The 23,319-nt window shown below is 47.5% G+C and overlaps 1 protein-coding gene across 1 annotated transcript in view; it reads right to left on the bottom strand.

The window, feature by feature from the left end:
- The window catches only part of MYO16 (myosin XVI), a 514,229-nt gene that overhangs the window by 127,781 nt on the left and 363,129 nt on the right, over window positions 1–23,319 (bottom strand). The window contains exons 25-26 of the mRNA XM_062195254.1: window positions 20,855–20,935; window positions 19,238–19,443 (exon numbers count right to left, since the gene is read on the bottom strand). Of these exons, the coding sequence (XP_062051238.1) occupies window positions 19,238–19,443; window positions 20,855–20,935 (287 nt within the window). The remainder of the gene's footprint in view (window positions 1–19,237; window positions 19,444–20,854; window positions 20,936–23,319) is intronic.

A 23,319-nucleotide genomic window follows, 5' to 3' on the forward strand; every position in this document is an offset into this window, starting at 1 on the left:
CTTGTGTGAGACTATCATGTCTTACCACAGCCCCTCGACAGTATCAGGCCGTGTGCGGGAACTCGATATTTGCCCCAAGAACTTCTGAGCTTAGAGCTTTCAGCTCTTACACAGGTAGGATTCAGGACAAGGAATGAAACTGCATTTAGGGGCTGGCGGTGTGGCGTAGCTGGTGAAGTCATCACCTGCAGTGCTGGCATCCCATATGGGTGACGGTTCTAGTCCTGGCTGCTCCACTTCCAGTCCAGCTCTCTGCCATGGCCTGGGAAAGCAGCAGAAGATGGCCCAAGTCCTTGGGCCCCTGCACCCACGTGGGAGATCCAGTGGAAGCTCCTGGCTCCTGGCTTCTGATCAGCACAGCTCTGGCCATTGAGGCCATTTGGGGATTGAACCAGTGGATGGAGGACCTCTCTCTCTTTCTCTCTCTCTCTCTCACTCTCTCTCTCGCTCTCGCTCTCTCTCGCTCTCTCTCGCTCTCTGCCTCTGTCTCTCTCTGCCTCTACCTCTCTGTGACTCTGCCTTTCAAATAAAATATTTTATTAAATTGCATTTAGATGGAATTAAATGCACCACATAGCATTTTGCTGTGTTCCATTTAGTTTAGAATAATTTCTGATGTTTAAACGTTTCAATGAATTAACTGGAGGAAGTAGAGGTCTGCAGCTTTATATTCTCAACCCAATGAATAAATAATGTAGGCGAATGCTGAGGAGACACACAGAAGACTGCTACATATATGTCTACACAGCTTACACTTTGCAAGGCCTGACTTATAAGGATTTTTGTTTGCTCAAAAGGGATCAATTACTGCTAATGTGAGTTTATATGTAATTACCCTGATGACTGTAATTAAATGGCAACAGCACATTAGAAAGGCCAGACCGTCTGCTTAAATCTTAATTTTTTGAGTCTTCTTCCTGAACTGCCACATGCCTGGGAAGTGTCTACGCCAACATGCAGGGCTGAGGACGATCAGCGCAAGTTAAAGGGGCCTCTCACAGGCGTGGCCTCCTGCCCTTGTGACCCACAAACTCTGAAACCCCTGAAGGCTTCTTCAGTGCCTCCTAGTTCCCCAGCGCTAAAGCCCTGGTAGAGGAGACCATTGGCAAGAGAGGGGAAGACTCCCTGCTAAGTGCTAACTGCTGCTGTGGACGAAGCAGGTGGCCCTTGGCCAGAGCCACAGCACTTGCCGTGGGCGGAGGGGCTGGAGCCTGCAGAACTCTGGCCACGTGGTGTGGGGGCTCCAGCTCTAGGTTTCCCTAAGAATCAGGAGAGCCATCAGCTTCCTGGACACTGTCTAGTGCGCTTCATTTTAACTTAATTAGAACCCATGTACATTTAAACAGATACAGTGTTCGCCTCCACTTCCTACCCAGAACGCATGTCTACTACCATCATTTTATAATGATGCACACTGCTCTGTGTTCGTGTTTGGACAGAGATAGAAGTCTGTTTGGGAAAAGCTGTTATACATTAACCGAGTAATCAAATCAGAAAACTGTACCATGGTCCACACAATTAAAACTTACCTTAAAAATGCCCCATGTGGATGTTCACCCAGTGGGTAGGAGACCAGTGTCCCACACCAGAGTGCCTGGGGCTGGTGCAGGGCTCTGGCTTGCTGCTGATGCAAGCCCTGGAAGGCCTGGTGATAGCTCAAGTGCTTGGGTCCCTGCCACCTGCATGGGAGACGGGGATGAGGTTCCCAGCTCCTGCCTTGGGCCTGGTTCAGTTCTGGCTGTTGTGGGTATTTGTGGAGTAAACCAGTAGATGGGAGTTTGTGTGTGTGTGTGTCTCAAATAAATTTAGAAAACATGCGTGTTCAAATAATACTAGCATCGTAGGAAGTTCTCTATTATAAAAATATATTGTAGTCGGCTCACAAGCTAGCACAGAAATGTATAATAAATTCCTTATTTGGTAGGGACCAAAGCAAAAATAAATTTACATATTTTTGCTTCTAGCCCAGATGGAGCAATAACGATTAGATTTACCTTCGAGATGAAAATGACTGAAAATTGCTGACCTATGGATCCACGGGTCGCAGGCCAGGGGACAGCAGCCCATCAAGTCAGTAGCCTCTGAGAGACAGAGGAAGCCCTAAGCGAGACCCCACATGACTTCACGAGGGAGACTCTTGGGCTACAGCAGACAGAGGGGGCCCAGTAACACTGATGAACTCTGGGTGGAGGAGCTGAGGCCGGGGCACGAGGGTGCCCCATGGCTGCAGAGGGTCAGGGAAAGGAGGGCTCCACGGGGAAGAGTCCAGCAGAATGCTGGCGACACATGTGCGTGAAGGGACCCCCGATTCCCAGGAGGAACCCCCATGTGGAGGACAGGGAACTGTGCCCAAGGCCAAGGCAGGACATGCTGCTCCTGTCAGCTGACACCAGGGGCTCTGCCATCCTTGGGCCCTGGGCCACATGCTGCTCCGGTTCTACCTAACACAGCTTAGAGCAACCCCCCAACCCCGCCCAACAACAAACTGCTCATCAGTAACCGGTTTCCCAGACCAAGCTCAACAAATTTGTAGAGATACACAAATGTGGACCCCCTGAGAAAGCAAAATTCACAGCGTCTGGTATCCAGTCACACACTGCCAGGCATGCAAAGAGGCAAGAAAATATAGTCTGTAATAACGAGAGAAACCATCAATTCAGTGACCCAGAAATGACAGAGATAATGGAATTGGTTGATGAATAGATACTTGATGAAAAATAAGATATGTTAAAGACATGAATAATTTTTAAAGGTCTAAATTGACCTTCTAGAAATGAAAATTATAAGTGAAACAAGAGGCGAATTGAATTGGATTAGCAGAAGACTGGACATCACAGAAAAAAGGAGAAAGCAGTGGCGCTGAGGACAGCCACGGAACGTATCCCACGATCCGATGGACATGGCGAAAAAGGGCCGGAAGGCAGACAGAGCATGGGTGACCTGTGGCAGAACCAAATGGCCTAACAGACATGGAACCTCACTCCAGGAGGAGGGACGATGGAGTGGAGGAGGGAAAAAGCACGTGAGGGGTGGGTTTGGGGCACCACAGTGAAAATACCCACATCCCCTGTGGAGTACCTAGGTGTAGCACCTGTCTCTGCCTTCCTGTTAATTCCAGCTTCCTGTTACTACAAACCAAACCCTGGGCAGCAGCAGCAATGGCTCAAGTAACTAGGTCCCTGGCACCAACAGGGGAGACCACAATAGTCATCACTTCCTGGCTCCTGGCTGAGCTGGCACTGCCCGGCCATTTCAAGTGCTTGTGGAGTTAACCAGCGGATGGGAATGCTAGTTCATTTTCTCTCTCTCTCTCTCTCTCTCTCTCTCTCTCTCTCTCTCTCCTCTCATTTTGTGCTCTTCAGAAAAAAAAAAAAAAGCTGATATTCTTGTTGGAAAAAGGGCAAGACAGAGGATCAACACCTTAAAAATTCCAGAAGAAAAACAGGTCAAGCTAAAACGCCCTGCTTCATAAAATGTATTTCAAAAACTGAGTGGGAACATACAGACGACGAGTGAGCCCTGCCGTCCGCCACGGACTGTGTGATGAGGACTTGACAGGTGGCTTTAGGGGCCGTAAGAATGTACCCTCGGGAGGAGGATTTTCTCAGCGGGGAGGACGTGTGTAAGGGATGGGAGAGGATCTTTGGAAAATCTCCAGGACTTGAGCTCGGTTTTGCTTTGAGCCTAAGCTGCTTCCAAAAAAAAAAAAAAAAAAAAAAAAAAATCCTTCTAGACAGGGCAGGAGACAGAGGAGTTTGGATTAAAAGAACAAGGGAGGTTGGGTGTGCTGTGCGGATTAGGAAGAATACACTAATGCGAGATGTCAACAGAAGTTGGCTGTGTGGTTATGGGGCCTCTTAGCACAACTCTATAATTTTTGTTTAGTAAACTGTAAAAATAAATACACGAATAAACTGAACTGAGATGAATATAAATGAAATAAGATCCGTACAATTACACACCACGTGATTTCACAGTGTTTGTCCAACAGCCAATATCTAAAATATCAGTCATTTTTATTTGATAAGTATTATATATTTTTAAAACGTGTATTTATCTGTAAGGCAGAGGGAGAGTGAGAAGGTGGGGGAGAGAGGGGGAGAGAGAGTTCTACTGGTTCACTCTGCAAATGCCTGCAAGACACGGGGCTGGGCCAGGCCAAAGCCAGGAGCCTGGAACTCCATCCTGGTGTCCCATGTGAGCGTAGAAACCCAAGTCCGTGGGCCGCCACCTGCTGCCTTCTCAGCTGTTCTCGTCAGATGCAGAGTAGCCAGGACTTGAATCCGCGCTCTGATATGGGACTCAGGTATCCCAGCTGGCAGCTTAGCCTCTGTGCCACAATGTCCACCCGTATCTTTGAGTTATGGTTGTGAACGTACTGAATGTCCCAGGATTGGTCTCAACAGGATGTAGCAAAAACAACAGATGCTACTTCATCATTGTGTTTGTGGTCTTGTCAGAGAGACACGATCATAGTGCATGGTTCAGTTAGTGTCCCAGGATCAATTCACTTCCCACATTGCAACGCTTCTATATACATTTGTGCTTGTGACTGGTTAACAAGACGTGAAAATACATATCCCTGTGGTATTTTTTTCTAGGCTTAAATACCTCATATCTCTGAACAGTGGGCAGAAATTAAATTGTCCACTGGATGAAAAAATTAATTTTACTTCTTAGTTTTGAGTAATTTGAGTGCAGATTAACAAATTTAGACTCACACCAGGATATAAAGATGTATCATGGTTTTCTACAATCCTTGTACTCCATACTTGACAATCATTTAAGTAAATGAAACAAAAACTGTATGTTTCAAAATAATAGGTTTGAATATTTTTGTGTTGTTTACAAAAATTGCAAGGGCACTCAGCCAGTATAGCTAAAAATTCCTTGTATGTGGCAGATGGTCCCTAAGTGTTGTCAAGGATAAAGGAAAGAAGATGAGAGCAAAAGGAAGGAAAGCGACCAGAAAGAAGGGGGCAGTCAAAATTATGATCCAGGAAAAGCCACGCGGCCTCACGAGACATCGTTTATGGCAGCCTGCAACACTGCTGATTTCCAGAGACATCCGGAGTCTTAGCAGCAGCCTCACCCCAGGCCCTACCCCAGCCATCCCCACTTTGAACACCTGCTGGTGACCCTGCTGGGCAGCCATGAACCTGAGAACCTGCACTGAAGAATGTCAGGGTGTGTGTGTGTGTTGTATGTGTGCATACACATAGGAACATGTGTGCTAAATGCCACAGGTTGTTATGAACGTTAGCAGCAGCACAAGACAGCAGAGCATTCACTGGAAAATTTCTGACGTTGATTTGAAAATTGTATGAATTATGTCAAGGACGACCAGATAATTATGTGCACAGACCTTGAATTGGGTTCAGTGTAAGGTGCTGGACACACAATCTGAAACGAAGTCCTTGTATATATCATTTTCATGCCTCTAGATGAGACTGTGAAAAGATAATTATGGTTCAGTGTGAACAATGCACCTTATTCCAGTAACAAAGACCTGGGGTGGGAAAAGACCTCCACCTCTGCATTTTTAAGGTGCATTATCCAGGAAAGTGCAGAAATGGTTAAGTTCTTGGAGAACACACACCGTGAGGGGGTTTATGAAGAGGACCAGCCTGGGTCATGGAGCTGCTGAGCCTAGGAAACAAGAAAAACAACAACAAGAGGGTGGAAGCAGCCTTAACTTGAGACCTTCCTCAACCAAGGAGGAGGTGTGACTGCAAAATGTGTAGGTTTTATCGAGAGTAATGATCAACGCGTAACAAAGAATTAGACGTCGACACATACAAGCACGCAAGTAAGTGCTGCAATGTTTAGTTCAAGGTGAGCAGGGGATTATGGCATTGCTCTCAGCCTGGCAGTGTGTTGGACATAGACAATGGGCTGTTCTCAGGCAGACTTGCCCAAGGACACCTCCCACGGGGATATCGCCTACGAGATAACACCCATGGTAATTCTATCAAAGCTGATACTGAAGTGCTGTGTAGGTCATCATGTATGACAAACGTGTAGGTATCACTTTCTTGTACGTGTTGTTAGATTAGTACCACTTTACTAAATCTTACGTATACATGGCTACTTCTGCTGCTGCTGCCTTTTTTTTTTTTTTAAACAGGCAAAAGTTAGACAGTGAGAGAGAGAGACAGAGAGAAAGGTCTTCCTTCTGTTGGTTCAACTCCCAAATGGCCGCTACGGCTGGCATGCTACGCCAATCTGAAGCCAGGAGCCAGGTGCTTCTCCCGATCTCCCATGCGGGTGCAGGGCCCAAACACTTGGGCCATCCTCCACTGCCTTCCTGGGCCACAGCAGAGAGCTGGCCTGGAAGAGGAGCAACCGGGACAGAATCCAATGCTCCAACAGGGACTAGAACCCAGGGTGCTGGTGCCGCAGGCAGAGGATTAGCCTAGTGAGCCATGGCGCCGGCCCTACTTCTGCTTCTTAGCTCTGTGGAGACTCAACGCAAACTCTTTCAAGTCAGAGCCCATGGCTGTGATGAATGCCACAGTTGGTATTAACGTTTGTGAATGGGACTCAGCTTTGTAGTGTCATGATGATCAGAGCCGCAAAAAGGACACTTGATTCCTGCTGCCAACCAGTCATCAATGGCCGGCACTACTTATCCTCACAGCCAGTCATCAATGGCCAGCACTGTGCATATCATTCCCGTAATTCTCCCATTGATTCCTTCACTAGATACGTGACCATTTTCAGGTCATCACATAATATCATCCATCCTTCTGAAAATTCCAAAGTTTTGAATATATTAAAAATTCCTTTCTAATCTAAGCAATCCAACGTTTGATAGCTGTGGAGCATCGATGACCTGCAGAGAAATGTGGTGTGTGGTACAGAGATATATTTGTCATAAACTGGAGATACTTGTAAGATTATTAACACTTCAAATGTTTCACCCTCATTATTACTTTTTAGCAATTTTTTTAGGTCATGGATTTATTTATAATACATTATTTTTATTCAAAAGTTAACACCTGCTAAAGTGGACATCTTTATTCCATGCCATAAAAATGCTTCCCAACTGACTTGCCACAAAAGCTTCCAAGCTCAAGTACTAGGGCCCCGCACCAACACAGATCATTATGCAGTTTGTGGGAGTGAGTCAGTTCTAACTGTGAATTTTCCTTGGTTAAAAATAGCTTCTACTTGGCCGGCACCGTGGCTCCCTAGGCTAATCCTCCACCTGTGGCGCCGGCACCCCGGGTTCTAGTCCCTTTTGGAGCACCGGATTCTGTCCCGGTTGCTCCTCTTCCAGTCCAGCTCTCTGCTGTGGCCTGGGAAGGCAGTGGAGGATGGCTCAAGTGCTTGTGCCCCTGCACCCGCATGGGAGACCAGGAGGAAGCACCTGGCTCCTGGCTTCAGATCAGCACAGCGCCAGCCGTAGCAGCCATTTGGGGGGTGAACCAACGGAAGGAAGACCTTTTGCTCTGTCTCTCTCTCTGTCCAACTCTGCCTGTCAAAAAAAATAGCTTCTACTCAAAACACAAGATCACCAATACAGGGTCTACTGTGATTTGAAAGTTTTATTCTTAAAATATTTATGCCCCATAAATCCATCATCTACCTTGGCCATATTACGAGGTAGTTTAGCTAATAAAGCATTTCAAAGACCTAAGAAGAAAACATTAAATGTAGCCTATTAAATTATAAAATAAAACTACTAACTCAGACATTGCTGTATGGTTACCTTGTGACTTAAATCCCAGAGAATAGTTCAGAGTGCTTCTTTAGAAGTGAGAATATTACTCAATTGTGACAAATGTAGGACCTGGGGTCATTATCTCATACTAAAAAGTCTAAACGGTGGCCCTAAGATGGGAATATTTAGGCAAGACAATGACAACTATTTTGGCCCATTAACACATCTTCTATGGGATATCAATAAACACTACATCTTGGATGCAAAATTTAGAGCTCAGCTATATAACTATTCAGAAAGCTAAAACATCAATCACTCAGGGCCTGCGTTGTGATGTTGTGGGCTTAGCTGCCACCTGTGATGCCAGCATCTCATATGGGTACCAGCTCTAGTCGTGGTTGCTCCACTTCTGATCCACCTCCCTGCGAATGTGCCTGGGAAAGCACGGATACGTGGGGTACATGGGCCCCTGTACCCACATGGGAGACTCAGATGGAGTTCTTGGCTCCTGGCCTTGGCCTGGCACGGCACCTGTTATTGTTGCCTATTGGGAAGTGAACTAACAGATGGAAGACTTCTCCCTCTCTGTCCTTCTCTCTGTAACTCTTCAAGTAAATAAATAAATGTTCAAAAATATCAGTTATGGGGCTGGCACTGTTGGGTAGTGGGTAAAGCCACCACCTGCAGTGCTGGCATCCCATATGGGCACTGGTTCGAGACCCAGCTGCTCCACTTCCAATCCAGCTCTCTGCTGTGGCCTGGGAAAGCAGCAGAAGATGACCCAAATCCTTGGGCCCCTGCACCTGTGTGGGAGACCTGGAAGAAGCTCCTGGCTCCTGGCTCCAGATTGACACTCTTCTGGCCATTGCGGCCAATTGTGGAGTGAACCAGTGCATGGAAAATTTTTTATCTCTGCCTCTCCTTTTCTGTATAACTCTGACTTTCAAATAAATAAATAAATAAATCTTAAAAAAAAAAATCAGTCATCCATTCTTAGTTCATTCAACAAATATTTGAAGACCAGTATCATGTGTCTGGAAACAGGCATACTGTAGGAGATGTTCCTGGACACGGCTTACAATGTATCCAGAATGGCAGGAAATAAACAGGCTAGCAGTCAAGTGTGCAGACACGGGATGGTGCGATGGAGGATGGTTAGCAGGCCCTCTGTCCTGGCGCGTCAAACAGTCCCAGCTGATACATGTATCCCCGTAAAAACTATGAGTAGCACCCATTTCACACTATCAACATGTTCTGGTTTGGTGAAGTGCTGTATGGCCACCCTTGTCTTTGGCAACATAAATGTTGGCATGGAATAAAGCAATCTAGAATACTTCTACCCATAATACATTGCTCTAAAGACTGCAGAGAGATTCCCAAAGTTGACACAGATGTATGGGATTCATCTGCTAACAACCTTGTCTACCATTCACTCACTGTCTGAGGACCTCTAGGGTGACACAGGACATGAAGCTCTGATCAGCCCCACCGGTTGAGATGACCACTGTGGACTGAATGCTTGCATCCTCCTAAAAGTCCTACATTGAAACCCAATTCCCAACATGATTGTGTTTGGAGATAGAGCCTTCAAGAGGTAATTAAGGCTAAAAGAGGCCAGGATGGTGGGGCCCTGGTCCAACAGGGCCCTCTCAGAAGAGACATCCGACAGCACCTCCCTGCCTCCCCAGCCACCACCCTCCTGGCCCCAGCAAAGAAAGGTCACAAGGCCGTGTGAGCGCACGTGAGAAGGCCGCCAAGGGCAACCCGAAGGAGAGTCCTCTCAGACGTCAGGTGGCCTTGAGCTCAGCCCTCCAGCCTCCAGATGTGAGAGATCGATCTGCCAGCCCACAGCATTCTGTTCTGCTTCCCTGTCAACTCAGGCAAGCTAATACAGTGACTGACAGCTCAGCCTGCCGTGCTGAACAGTCCCCAGCTGGACCAGGAGGTTCGAAACCTCTTTAGCTAAGACTAAGACAAATAGGAAAATGGAAAGGATAACTCGGGACAATAATGGAACCATGGATATGGAACTTCGGACTTTAACTCAGAAAGGCAAATTAATAAGATTTGAGATTCCAATTTCTTAATTGAATAACTCTGGACTTTCATTTACAAGTCATATTAATCTTTGAACTTTTAGCCTTGCTGGAAACTTAATAATAGAAGAAGACTTATGGTCCAAAATGTGGACTATCTGGGCTATTGGGATTTTATTAGAATTGATGTTTTGCATGACTTTAACATTTTCTTGTACTCTGGATGGAGGATTTTTGATGAACCGCTTTGGAAACTGTGTCAGGACAAGGCTTGGGTGGGAAGGAGGACACAGGCCCAGCTGTGAATGTTTAGTGGTCTAGGGTCAAGAAGGTAACGACTATTGACCCATCCCAGGAGTTTGGGGTGCACCATCTACATGGCTGATCAAGGATGCACGAGGAAGCCCCGGGACACTGGTGGAGAAGGGAGAAAGAGCGCTCTGAAAGGCTGAGAGTCCCCGGACACAGCCACACCCCGTCCTCCCCAGCCTGTCCGGGTGAGTGCAGGGTCCCAGACACCACCACTGACTGGACTGGTCCAGGACACTTGTTTTCTGTAGAGATGGAGACCCTGCACCCTCTGGGTCACTGTCCAATCTTTGAGCTAAGGGCAAACGAAGATTTAACCTAATCAGCGGTGGGGAGGCAGGGATCACTTTCAGCTCTTTGTGGACAAACGACATGCAGAGAAACAGTTGTTTTCTTCCACGTCTCCAAGCTCCGTGATTCAGAATCCTGGCACTGGATGATTTTATGGACACTAATGATCATATTAAAAATACAGTGCAACTGTCAAAATATTGAATTCTTGTTGCAAACAGCTCCCCGTCTACTTGCTTAGAACGGCAATCATCACCCTGGTTTCATCTGCCTTGTACTGAATGCTTGCTCAGTGGAACGCCATATTTGTTTTAAACTATTTTGGCTGGCCAGCTTGGGGGGGTATTTTTTTTCCCAAAGTTACTAGGAAGTAATTAAATATGTACTTTTGTTTCTCACATTGTTCTAAATGAAAAACTACAGTTCTCCAATTTTAGGTACCGCTTTTCTTATTTTTGAAACTAATTCTTCGGAGGCCAGTCTCCCCACTCCTCCAGCCACATTGTCACCATTGTGGGAGAGGCTGCAAGCCTGAAAAACCAGCGACATTACCTGGATTGCTTTCAGGGAAACAGAAATGGTAGCGTGTAGGGCCCAGAACTGGTTCCAGAAGTCTCCAGGCACTTCCTTCCCTCTCGGCTGACACAGCACAGCTGAGCTATTGCCTAGGGACACGAGCAGCGTTCAAACATAGACAGCTATAAAAGAGGTGTGTGGGTAATGATGGAACTCACGGGTGTGTTATGAGGATTAAAGAGATAACGCCCAGAGCTAAGTGCCATTGAGGGGAAAATGGCATCACAGACGTGGTACTCAGGGTTTCCATAGTAACTGACATCGCACCTCGGATGCTCCCTATGAGGAATAGGACAACAGGTGCAGAAGCCAGAGCTTGACTCACAGTGGGTACCAGATGGTCCCTGATGGTTTCCAGTGCCGATGGTCACAACCGTGGTGAGTCCCAACTCATGTTGCCATTCTGACTGAGAGAACCACTTGTATAAAATCAGAGTAAGTGAAGAAAAAAAGGATGGATGGATGACTAATGGCTGTCATGGGGATCACTTCACTTGATGGAGTAGACACTGGGCGGTGGGCCAGACCATGGGAGCAAACGTCCCACTCACCGTTCATATCTGTCCTTCTGTCTGAAGGACTGGTGCTCGCAGGATGCTGTCAGAGGAGGCTAAGCTGGACCATAACGTGTCCCACTGAGCCTGAACCACCCACCTCCCAGCTATGCAGGTTCATGTGCACAGCCCTGGCCTGTTTCTCTAGAAGCCATTTATGGCTGCTTTCTGCTGAGTGGCTGGGTCAGGACCACAGGGTCTGGGAGTCTACAGTTCTTACCACCTGGCCCATCAAAGCGAAAATCTGCCCATCGCTGCAGTAGATTAGGGGGAACTTACGATCCAAAATCCCTTGAGCAGTAGAACAAATTCCAAACAAAGATATACTTAATTAAGTTGACTTGACGTCTAGCTGTGACTTAAGCTTCTCCCTTGTATTTTACATTTCATTAAAAAAAAAAAACTTGCAGGCCCATTTTATGCTCAAATTTCATTAAATCTCATCCAATCAGCCAACCCCGCAGAACAGTTTCAGCTCAAAGGTTGGACTTGGCAGAATTATCTCGAATAAAATATATCCTTTGCCAATTAAAGCTTTTAGAATGTTGACTATCTCCTGGCTTACTAATTCACATTCGTTTTGAAGAGTTCTGGACAGTAACTGGCATCACCAACATTCAAGGACGCTTCCAGAAGATCAGCACAGCTGTGCCTGGTGACTGTCCGCTCCTCTGAACAGTCACCGTTCAGGAGTTTTAATCCAGTAAACCCAAATGTGTCTTCTTTCATCCCTCTCCCCATGCCCAATTTAATATCATGTCTGTATTCTTTTACAACTTTTTCCTTTAAACAAGCCAAATGATTCAGACTATTTCTAAGAGGGATTTCATCCAATGACAAACGGAAGACACAGTTCTTGGGCGCTCTGGTGCCAAGCATAATCTCAACCACTCTGCCGCTTTCACTGTTCAAGTCCTCTGTCCCGGCCAAATCTGTAACCTCCCCATGCAGTGAGGCCACCCTACCCCTCCCAGCCAACCGTAAAGAACCCCTATGAACTCCCCTGGGAGTCTGCCACCCACAACCTAGGGTTAGCCTCCAAGAGACGTTCCCCCAGATCCCGGAGAGAATGACATTGGGAAGGCTGGCAGTCCAAGAAGAGAAGTACAACTAAAGCTGGCTCATTCCAGATCACTGTGCTGAAAATAACGGATGAGTTACAATGTCATAGGCAACCAGACTATTAATGAGAGCTCAGAGAAGATGGGTGGTGCAGGTGAGACATGTCCTTGGAGAATTCCTCAGATCCACATTTCCAGCAGTCTCGGACAGTGTTTCATATTATCCCACCTAGTGAGCTAACATACCCCTACTGGAGAGAGAAGTAACTGCAAGTCAACCCTGTCAGCAGAACTGTGGAAGACTGCTTTATTCCTAATCATATGCACGGTCTTTCATTCTTTTTGTTTTTTTTTTTTTAAAGAGTTTTATTTATTTATTGGAAAGGCAGTTAGAGAGAGGACTTCCATCCGCTGCTTCACTCCCCAAAGGGCCACAAAAGCCAAGGCTGGGCCAGGCTGAAGCCAGGAGCCAGGAGCTTCATCCGGGTCTCCCACGCAGGTACAAGGGCCCAAGCACTTGCACCATCCTCTGCTGCCTTCCCAGATGCATTAGCAGGGAGTCTGATCAGAGTGGCTTAGCTAGGACTCAAACCAGAGCCCATACGAGATGCTGGTGCTGCAGGTAGCGGCTTTACCCTCTGTGCCACAGCACCGACCCCTGCATGGTCTTTCTTTCCAAGGCTGTGACAGCGTTGGCTCCATCCACTGATTCCTTCCCATGTCAATGGCCTGGACTGCTCTTGAACAACTCCGGCCAGTGGAACAGGAGCGTGCTCTGTGTTGCAGTGTGAGGCCTACCTTTCATGACTATGGGCTTCTCTTCCTGTATCCTGGAACCTTGAGCCACTGTGAGGGAAGTCTGGGCTATTCAACTAGAGAGAAAGACAGGCCATAGGGTTGTGGCACCGGACACGTGAGCGAAGAAACCATCGTGTGCCCCCAGCCCAGCCAGGCTTTGGCAAAGCCACCCTCTTCTGCTATTTGACAACTGGGGAGTACACTTCATACAGGAGTGGTCCCTACTTGTACCGGTTCACCCACAGAACTGGAGTCGGGGTACATCACTGTTTTATGTCACTGAGCTTTGGGATGGTCTGATACACAGCAACAGACACCTGAGCCAGAAGTTCACAGACCCCACTCTTCATTGTGTGTTTGCAGTCACTTCCTACCAGGGGGTCCTTCTCCACCCTACGTTGATCCTGGTCAACCCACTGCTTTCACCAATGGCTTACGAGGCAGTGGCAGGCGCCCAGCTCAGCAGGGCTTGCAACTCCCGCTCAGCCTCCAACACAGCCCGAGTATTTCCTAGACCGGCACCGCCCTTAACCCTGCATTCCATAATGAAACAAGAGTGATGTGGGGCCAGGTATGCTCCTTCCAAACCTCAGTTCCAGGTAATGGTCAAGGGATAATCCTTTGTTTTGCTCACTCTGATTGTTGGGAGTTGGTTTATAAAACACCTCCAGTATCAGAAAATACCTGTCACACTGAAGACTCAGATCAACACTAGCAATCACCGGTATAGAGAAGCAGCACAGATGTCTTGCACTAGGTTCACAGAGTTGGGATCCAGCATGGTAGACGACCACCCTTGAGGCTAGGCACGTCTCTCTTCCAGTCTAGTGCAGAAATAGGCAAACTATTCCCTAAAGGGCCAGAGAGAAGATAGTGTATGTTTTGTACACCAAGGGGCACAGCTGAGGGTGCAGCTCTGTAGGCACTTCCACGGCCACTTCAGATCTCGGCTGAACACAGGCGGCAGCAGCACTACGCCAGGTTTAGCCCAGGGACTGCGGTTCTGACGTCTCTGGGCTAGTGTAGGAAATGGACACACGCGTGGATTGCTCCAGCGTGATCTAACAAGCTGTGCGATGAGCACAGGGACGAGACTCAAACCTATTTGGGTTTTATACAGGTCTTTCATGGAAGAGACTGGCATGAATCTTAAATAGCATGGGAAGGAGGAAAGATAGAGAAGACAGCAGGATCATAGGAAGGCGGCCCCAGAGTTCTGAAGCCATGGGCTGCCTTCTGTCAACAGAAGAGGGACCCAGTAACAAGAAAGCTGTATCCAAGGCTTCCCAATATTATTTGTCCTGCTCGGCCACCTACTGCACACACTATAAACATGGCTGGTTCCGTCGCCTTGGACTGCCACCACCAGGAACCACAGGCTGGGCGGCTTCAACCACAGAAGCGAGGCTAGGTGCCAGCAGATCCGGCTTCTGATTGTCTCACAGTCACATGCATTCCTGCTGTGTCCAAATGTGGTGGACAGTGAGAGTGAGAGACAGAGAAGAGGGAGGGAAATCGGCCCTGTTTCCTTATCTCTTCTTATATGGATATCAATCCTAACCCATCAGAGCCACACTCTTACGACCTAATTTAACCTCAGTGACTGTGTTACAGATTCGTTCCCCCTCTGCACCCACACAGCGGGCCAGGGCTTCAGCATAAGGATTTTGGAGGGGCAGGGTTCAGTCTGCCGCTATGGGTAATCTAATTGGGCACCGCGGTTACACGTGGTATCAGTGCTGCCCCCACCCCGCGTTGCTCCTCACATATGCAAGCTCATGAAGTCTCTGACCCTGGAAGACCGGGTCCTGGGGCCCTCACCATCCCACTCTGAAGCTGCCTTGGACAAAAAGCGCACAGGGAACCGATCACGAAGCACACGTCTACATCTGCTCAGTACAGGGTCCCTATGCTGACGTCTTTCTGCAGGTTCCATCAGGAGACGTGGCGTGCTGCCAGTCCCTGGAGCCAGGACGCCACCAGGCAAAGCTACGGGCTCACGTCTGCCTGGAGGTTCCAAGGAAACATCCAGTATTCACACTGCATCCCAGAAATAACAAACACTGCTCAGATAAGCAGCTGTCTGCTTCCAAACTGAAAAGCTGCACATCTTTTTTTTTAATTTTCTAAGATCTTTGTGGTGACACAACTCTATTGTGCACTGCACAGTCGTTTGTGATGACCTCAAAGCCCAAAGGATGCTCAAGAAACAGTCAGTGAGCCTCGTTCCGGACGGAGCCAATGTTGATCGCACTGTGCTAAAGTGCTGTAGACGCCGATAACTTCCTCTGGGTCAGGGTTTCCTGTGCTATGATTCCACATCTGTTCACTGAAGAGAGATGGTGACGAATTTCCTCTGAGACAGATTAGTCATGCCATTGCCACTGCCACAGCACTGCACATCGGCCGTTACCTGTCACTAGAGGACTTGAAGCAGGGAATGCCGGAGGGAGGACTGGGATGAGAGGATCAAATGCCTTCCCGCCCTACTCATTACTAAGGCACCGTCTGGTCTCCATCTCCCAAGAACATGACTTTCAGTTGGACAACCACTAATCTCCAACGCCACGTTCCTTCTGAGAACATTAAACACCTACAAGGCACAACACTGAGGGTAAGATACAGTGCTTGCCTAGAAGAAATCATGGAGAAATACATGTATATGAAAAACTACATCTAATTTTAAAGTATGTTATCTGTACATAGTAACAAAAATTATTTAACAAAGATTAGTCCTGATGTGACACATGACAAATACAGAAATAAGGGCAAAATAATTTTTTACACATTATGCTATATATCACTGTGCACACACACACACAGAGAGAGAGAGAGAGAGAGAGAGAGAGAGAGAGAGCGAGAGCCATGTTCCTCACTCTCCTCTGGGGGAAGAGGCTGTTTTTGTTGGTTTGTTTTTTGGATTTTTTTTTTTTGGTTGTTGTTGTTGTTTTGACAGGCAGAGTGGACAGTGAGAGAGAGAGACAGAGAGAAAGGTCTTCCTTTTCTGTTGGTTCACCCCCCAATGGCTGCTGCGGCCAGCGCACTGCGCTGATTCGAAGCCAGGAGCCAGGTGCTTCTCCTGGTCTCCCATGGGGTGCAGGGCCCAAGCACTTGGGCCATCCTCCACTGCACTCCCTGGCCACAGCAGAGAGCTGGCCTGGAAGAGGGGCAACCGGGACAGAATCCAGCGCCCTGACCGGGACTAGAACCCGGTGTGCCGGCGCCACAGGCAGAGGATTAGCCTGTTGAGCCACGGTGCTGGCCAAGGAAGAGGCTATTTGGACAACTGCTTGTTGGAACCATGGATAGGGAGATTCGTGTGGCTACCAAGGCTATGGGGAGCCACATGACTGTAAGAAACTCTCACAACAAACGGGAAGAAAATAGACTAATGCAATTGTCGATCATTCATCACGCAAGATGAATCCTGGTTCGTACCCAGCATAGGAACCCACCAACACTATTTCCCCAACACTGCGTGCACACGTGTCACTGGGGAATCCTAACCAGTTTGCAGATTTTGCTAGTCAGTCTGGGGCAGGGCTGGAGGTTTTATATCCCCTCAAGTGCACTTTGCTTGTCCAGCATTGGCATCCTTTCAACGCTTGACGAGGTGACAGCAAAGCAAAACAAAATCATTGTTCCAAAGTGCCTGGAGGCTCTCCAGGTGTCACGCACAGGGCACCAGCACCTTCCACATCACCTGGATGCTCAGAATGCTGGCCCCCAGGCCTCAGCTGTACCCACAGAATCTGAAACTCTGGCTGGTACCCAGGACTCTGCACTGCAGCATGCCTTCAGGTGGGTCAGATGGGCCCTGATGTTGGAGAACTACTCGGAAAGGGTTTGCACTGTTAACCAAAGTAGAATGTTTCAAGGCCTGGGATCCTGTGGGACCACCTGTTACTGGCAGACAACCTCACCCTATCCCTAAGCCCAGGGCAGCCCTCACACCCAGGGGTCCTTGGAATCCACTCTCTGTTGATTCCAATTCAGAAGGTCTGAATTACTATTTTAAACTTACATACAGGCAGGTTTCAAACTCATGGACCCAAAGGTCACTTGTTCTTAAAGGGGTGGGGAGGCTGATTTTTAATACATGAACTGTAATGTGTGAGAAACACTTCCTCAAGCAGCCAAACCTCCCTGAAGATTATGAATGGACTTCCACCTGGGGAACAGAGTCAGGCAGACAAGCGCTTCTCTCACGAAAGGCAATAATGCAAAATAATTGCTGCTATGACCCCATGTCTCCCATCAAAACAACCCACACAATTAATTCTTGCAGTCCAGTTTAACTTCTCCCTATGTAATACTCAACCTAGCAGCTATTGCCTATCAATTAAGAGACAAACATGTCCAATCTCTCATTGAAACGCATCTTTTAGATTGCAGACTCACGTATCTCTCTGTGGGAAGCAGACATTCTGCAGCCTAAACACCCCCTCCTCCATCAGCTGGAGCTCCCCCCTGTCTCCTAAGGGTATTCTACTTAGACTGGCTGGGACAAGCGGAAGTCCCACGATGCTGCCTTCTTCTTCGTGAACTCAATCAGAATGAATAATAAGCAAAGGCTACTATTTTCTTCTAGAACAAATGCTTTAAAATTGAAGACAGGATTTCAATCATAGTTTAAATTTACCCTTTGTTCCCAACCAAATATTGCAAATTTAGAGGTTTACATATTTCTGATTTATTTTTTTTTCTGAATGAGCCAATAACAGGTTTAAAATCTTCTTTGGATAGATGGTTTACCAGGCAGATTTTTCCATACATTGTTATATAATTAACTTTTCACCATAAATGTTTGATTTCATAGTCTTAAGATGGATACTACTTTATAGTGGTATTATTTTAAAGTTTCATCTCCTTTTCTACAAGATTAACTGCTTTCTGCTTTCTGGTTGTCCATTCTCCCTTTTATTTTTTTAACTGCCTAAAAACAGACATTTACATGATTTTCACCAAGATTAATATTTCCTTCGTTCAGAAGTCATCTCTAATTCCAAGTGGCCACTTTTTTGTGCTTCTGTGCACAGCCCAGACATTAATAGCATAGCATGACCACTATTTGCTAAGCTTTTAAAGTTGATAACTTTCTCAGGCAGAGCGCACAGGCACAGCAAGGTGGTCAAAGAAAGACCAGGTCTACAGTGAATATTAAGTTACCACACAGCAACTCATTGTGACTATTAGGTCACAATCTGACGAAGGCTCCTAATTCAATCAAAATGCATACCCTGACATATATACCCTGAGGGGTCGGTGTTGGTTTTGGGAAAATGGGCGCTCCCTGCAGCCCACCAGGATCAAGCCCTGCGGGAGAAGGGCTCGCGCACCTCCAAACATGGCTGCACTGTGCGTGTTTCCCGGGTAATCTGTGCAGTCCTTGTGCACACGATGCTTGTCAGTCGAATTTACCTAAAGCGAGAACTAACAAACTTCTTCTCTAAAGGGCCAGGTAATAAATGTTTCACAGATACTCTGTGGTGTGGCATACCTCAGACAACATGTAAACATATGTTCATGGCTATACTCTAATAAAACTTTATTTACAAAAATATAGACTGGGTGGGATTTGGCCCACGAATGTCATTTCTTGACCTAAATACTGTTTTGTTTATAGCTATAAGGAAGTCATATAAAGTATTCTTTGCTTAGATCATAAATGCACTCATGAAAACATTATAGGCAATAATTTTACAAATCTCTAAGGGAATACGAAAATAGTTTCCAAGGTATTGGCTTCAGAGAAGTCTAACAACCTGTTATCTAAGCTTTGTCAGGGCCTTCATGCAGTCTCCAAATATTCCGCTGACTCAACACAGAAGAGTAGAAACAATGAAAGCAACGGTAACAACAGAAACCAGAAGGTATTGCTAGGTATCGCTAGCATGCTACACCGACCCACGAGTCAAACAGTGATCCGAACGGCAGGGGACTGACCTCGACAGGAAATCTGAGAAAGAGAGACGGGCAGGGTATCCGCATCGGAAAATCTTCACCACCTCCAGGACCCCAATGTACTGTAGCTGGGCAGACACGTAGAAGTTATCAAAGGTGTCTGGCAGCCTTGAGGTATTGGGCTTGATGCAGTGAACGAAGTGTGGGGTGCACTTCTGCAGTTTTCCAATGATGTCCGCCAGCGATTTCTGTGGAGAGAAGTAACCCAGTGACTCTCCCAGGGAAGACCAACCCAAAAAGTGAGAGTCTTTATCTCAGTCCATGGCTCTTTGTATTGTGCTTTATTTACCATGTGCATGTGTGTGTGAGTGTGTGTGTATGTGTGTGCATGGGGTGTGTGTGTGCATGTGTGTGCATGGGTGTGTGCATGTGTGTGTGAGTGGGTGTGTGAGTGTGGGGGGCGTGTGTGAAAGTATGTGTGTGTGCATGGGGTGTGAGTGTGGGGGGGCATGTGTTGGGGGTATGTGTGTGAGTGTGTGCATGGGGTGTGAGTGTGTGTGCGTGAGAGTGTGTGCACATGTGAGTGTGTGAGTGTATGTGAGGGTGTGCATGGGGGCGTGAGTGTGTGTGGGGGCATGTGTTGGGGGTATGTGTGTGACTGTGTGCATGGGGCATGAGTGTGTGTGTGTGAGTGTGAGTGTGTATGAGAGTGTGTGTGAATGTGTGTGTGAGTGTGGGGGCGTGTGTGAGAGTATGTGTGTGTGCATGGGTGCATGAGTGTGGTGGGCATGTGTTGGGGGTATGTGTGTGAGTGTGTGCATGGGGATGTGAGTGTGTGTGCGTGAGAGTGTGTGCACATGTGAGTGTGTGAGTGTATGTGAGTGTGTGCATGGGGTGTGAGTGTGTGGGGGCATGTGTTGGGGGTATGTGTGTGAGTGTGTGCATGGGGGCGTGAGTGTGGGGGGGCATGTGTTGGGGGGTGTGTGTGTGACTGTGTGCATGGGGGCATGAGTGTGGGGGGCATGTGTTGGGGGTATGTGTGTGAGTGTGTGCATGGGGGCGTGAGTGTGGGGGGAGCATGAGTTGGGGTGTGTGTGTGACTGTGTGCATGGGGCATGAGTGTGTGTGCATGTGAGTGTGTGAGTGTGTGTATGAAAGAGTGTGTGTTTGTAAATGTATGTGTGAATGGGGGTGTGTGTTGGGGTGTGTGAGTGTGTGCATGGGGGTGTGAGTGTGTGTGCATGTGTGTGCACGTGTGAGTGTGTGTGAGTGTGTGAATGAGAGTGTGGGGGTGAGTGAGAGTCTTGCACGGGAGCATGTGTGAGTATGTGTGAGTGTGTGAGTGTGCACGCACGCATGTGTGAGTGTGTGTGTGTATGAGAGAGTGTTGTGAATGTGTGTGGGTATGTGTGTGTGTGTGTGGGGGGGTGTGAGTGGGTGTCTGTACACGGGAGCATGTGTGAGTGTGTGTGTGAGTGTGTGGGGTGTGAGTGGGTGTCTGTGCGCAGGAGCATGTGTGAGTGTGTGTGTGTGAGTGTGGGGGGCGTGTGTTGGGTGTGTGTGTGTGTGTGTCTCAGTTTTCTGAGGCACTCATGTGTCAACAATGGAAGGAGCAGGCTCCACAGATCCTCCGCCCGCAGGATCTAGAACTCCGCTCACCCTGAGCTGTGACGCTGCCGTGGTGGGGTCGCCTCTTCCCAGCCTGTGAAGAACTGCACACGTCCCTCTCTTCTTTAATAACTGTAATGAAAGCAGGGTGGGAGGAGGGGGGAGGACGGGAAGAAGGAAAAGGAGTAAGCTGATTTTAGTAAATTTTAGTTTGAAGGGAAAAAAAGCGTTAAATCTTGTGTCAATGTAAATTCACTTCTAGGCAAACACACTTGAAACACAAACAATACAATCCAAACGATGTGCTGTGATGTTACTGCACACGGGAGAAATGGGCAACCACACTGGAATAAGAATCGTTCCTGCTACGTTTTCAAACACACGGCTGGTGTGTGAAACAGATCCACCGCCGTCGCTCTCGCTCTGATCTGAGAAAAGACGTGGTTCACGTGGTAGGACAAACTCTCTGCCGTATCTTGGTTGTGTCCCTAACTGCTCACATTTATCACAAAATGTAGCTTCCTTTGGGGGCCAAATTATACTATTTTATGATGCGACGATTTGATGTTGTAATAATCACGGATTTTCCCCATACATTTAACTGCAGTCAGGAATTCTTTGAATATATGCGGGCTTGATGCCTTCTTACTCATGGTGCCTCCCCTCCTTTTCTTGTTCTTCTCTTTTTAATTAGTAAAAAGGATTAGTAAATTTTGCGCCTGTGAAAATTGACAATGACTGTCTTTTTAAACAAGCAATTATGTATGGCTCTTTAAAAATCACATGGAACAAAGGTTAGATGATAATGGAGATAAAAAATCAGTGGAAGGCAGGCCAGTGGGAAAAGAAATAAAAGGCAGAAGTTAATTAATGAAATCTGTCAGGGCCCAAGGACCTCAGCCGCTGATGCACCAGCACATTTCACAAAGTCCCAGAGACTCAGGCCAGCCCATCTATTGATCTAAAATCATTCCTCCCTCTCAAAATAAGAAAGTCTTGATGGAAGGAAAAGTTCTGGTAAAACATTCCTGACAAGCGGGCGCTCTCGCCACGACAACAGCTCACTTCCTTCCATTAGGGTGAACCGCAGAGCTGAAGTGACTCCTGGGAACCGACAAGGGGACGTCCAATGAAACTGTGGGCACGAGACCAAACTGCTGTCCACAGACACAAGGCAGGGTGCCGCTCAAGAGTGGGTACAACTCGACTCTCCCGACTGCTCCAGTGGGTAGGCGGGAGGGAGGAAATGTGGATGTGAGGGATGGAACGCTTGCAGAGCAACCACAAAAAACACACCTCCACCCCTGACATCCAGCGCTCGATTTCCCTCTCTGAGTGGAGGAAGGGCTGGGAGTGATCTCCCTCTCGCAGCCCTTAGGGAGCAGACTAATGGCAGGTGGGCCTCCCACTGTTTAATAATTGAGGCTGCACAGCCCAGTGCAGAGGTGCGTGGAGATTCCTGGCTCTTGATTTTCCGGGAGACTGAGAAAGAATCTTCCTCAGAGCGGGCGGCTCGGGCTCTGCCTTGGTTATGTAAGCAACGCCCTTTTCTGGGCCATGACACTGAACTCTTATGATCACCTTTTTTTTTTTTTAAAGATGTAGTTTATTTACTTGAAAGGACAGTTACAGAGAGAGACAGACAGAGAGACACAGAGAGATCGTCCAGCTGCTGGTTCACTCCCCAGATGGCTACAAAGGCCAAGGCTGGGCCAGGCCAAAGCCAGGAGCCAGGCGCTTCCTCTGGGTGGCCCATGTGGGTGCAGGGGCCCAGCACTCAGTCCATCCTCCATGCTTTCCCAGGTGCATTAGCAGGGAGCTGGGTTGGAAGTGGAGCAGCCGGGACTCGAGCCAGTGCCCAATGGGATGCCTGCATGGCAGACAGTGGCCCACGCCGCAGTGCCAGCCCCATCACCTACTTCTGTAACGACTACCTCCAAGGGTCTGTCATCTAAACTGTAGACACACATGTGCACACACACACACACAGTAACACACATTTCTGACACTCTGAAGAGTGAACCAGAGGATGAAAAAGATCTCTCCCTCATCTCCTTCTTTGCAACTGTGACTTTCAAATAAATAAATAAATGTTTAGAACAAAATTAGTATAATGCAAACATAAGTTAAAAACTAAAAATACACCGTGAAAATCTTCCAGCATACAGAAAATACTCTATAATAAAGAAATGAACTGTTTAAAGAACGAAACCGCTGCACTAATTCGTATCAGTAACAGACGCAGCTAAGTGTGTTCCCTCTACGTCTACTGCCCTTAAGTTACCGTTCACTCATCACACAGACAGTGATGGACATGAAACGGAACCTTGCACAGTCGGCCAATACAATGAGTGGCCCTGCACGCTACCGAATGGTGACTCTAGGATGCTTTGCTAGGCTCTTCTCTCTCTCTGAAGGTCACATCCCAGGCAGGCATCCGTTCCTGGAACTCTTTCTATTAGAACATCAATTTCTTTCTGTTGGTGTTCAAAACCACGCTTTGCACACACACCAAG

This window comes from Lepus europaeus, chromosome 6, assembly GCF_033115175.1.
Source record: "Lepus europaeus isolate LE1 chromosome 6, mLepTim1.pri, whole genome shotgun sequence".
NCBI classification, from domain to species: Eukaryota; Metazoa; Chordata; class Mammalia; order Lagomorpha; family Leporidae; genus Lepus; species Lepus europaeus.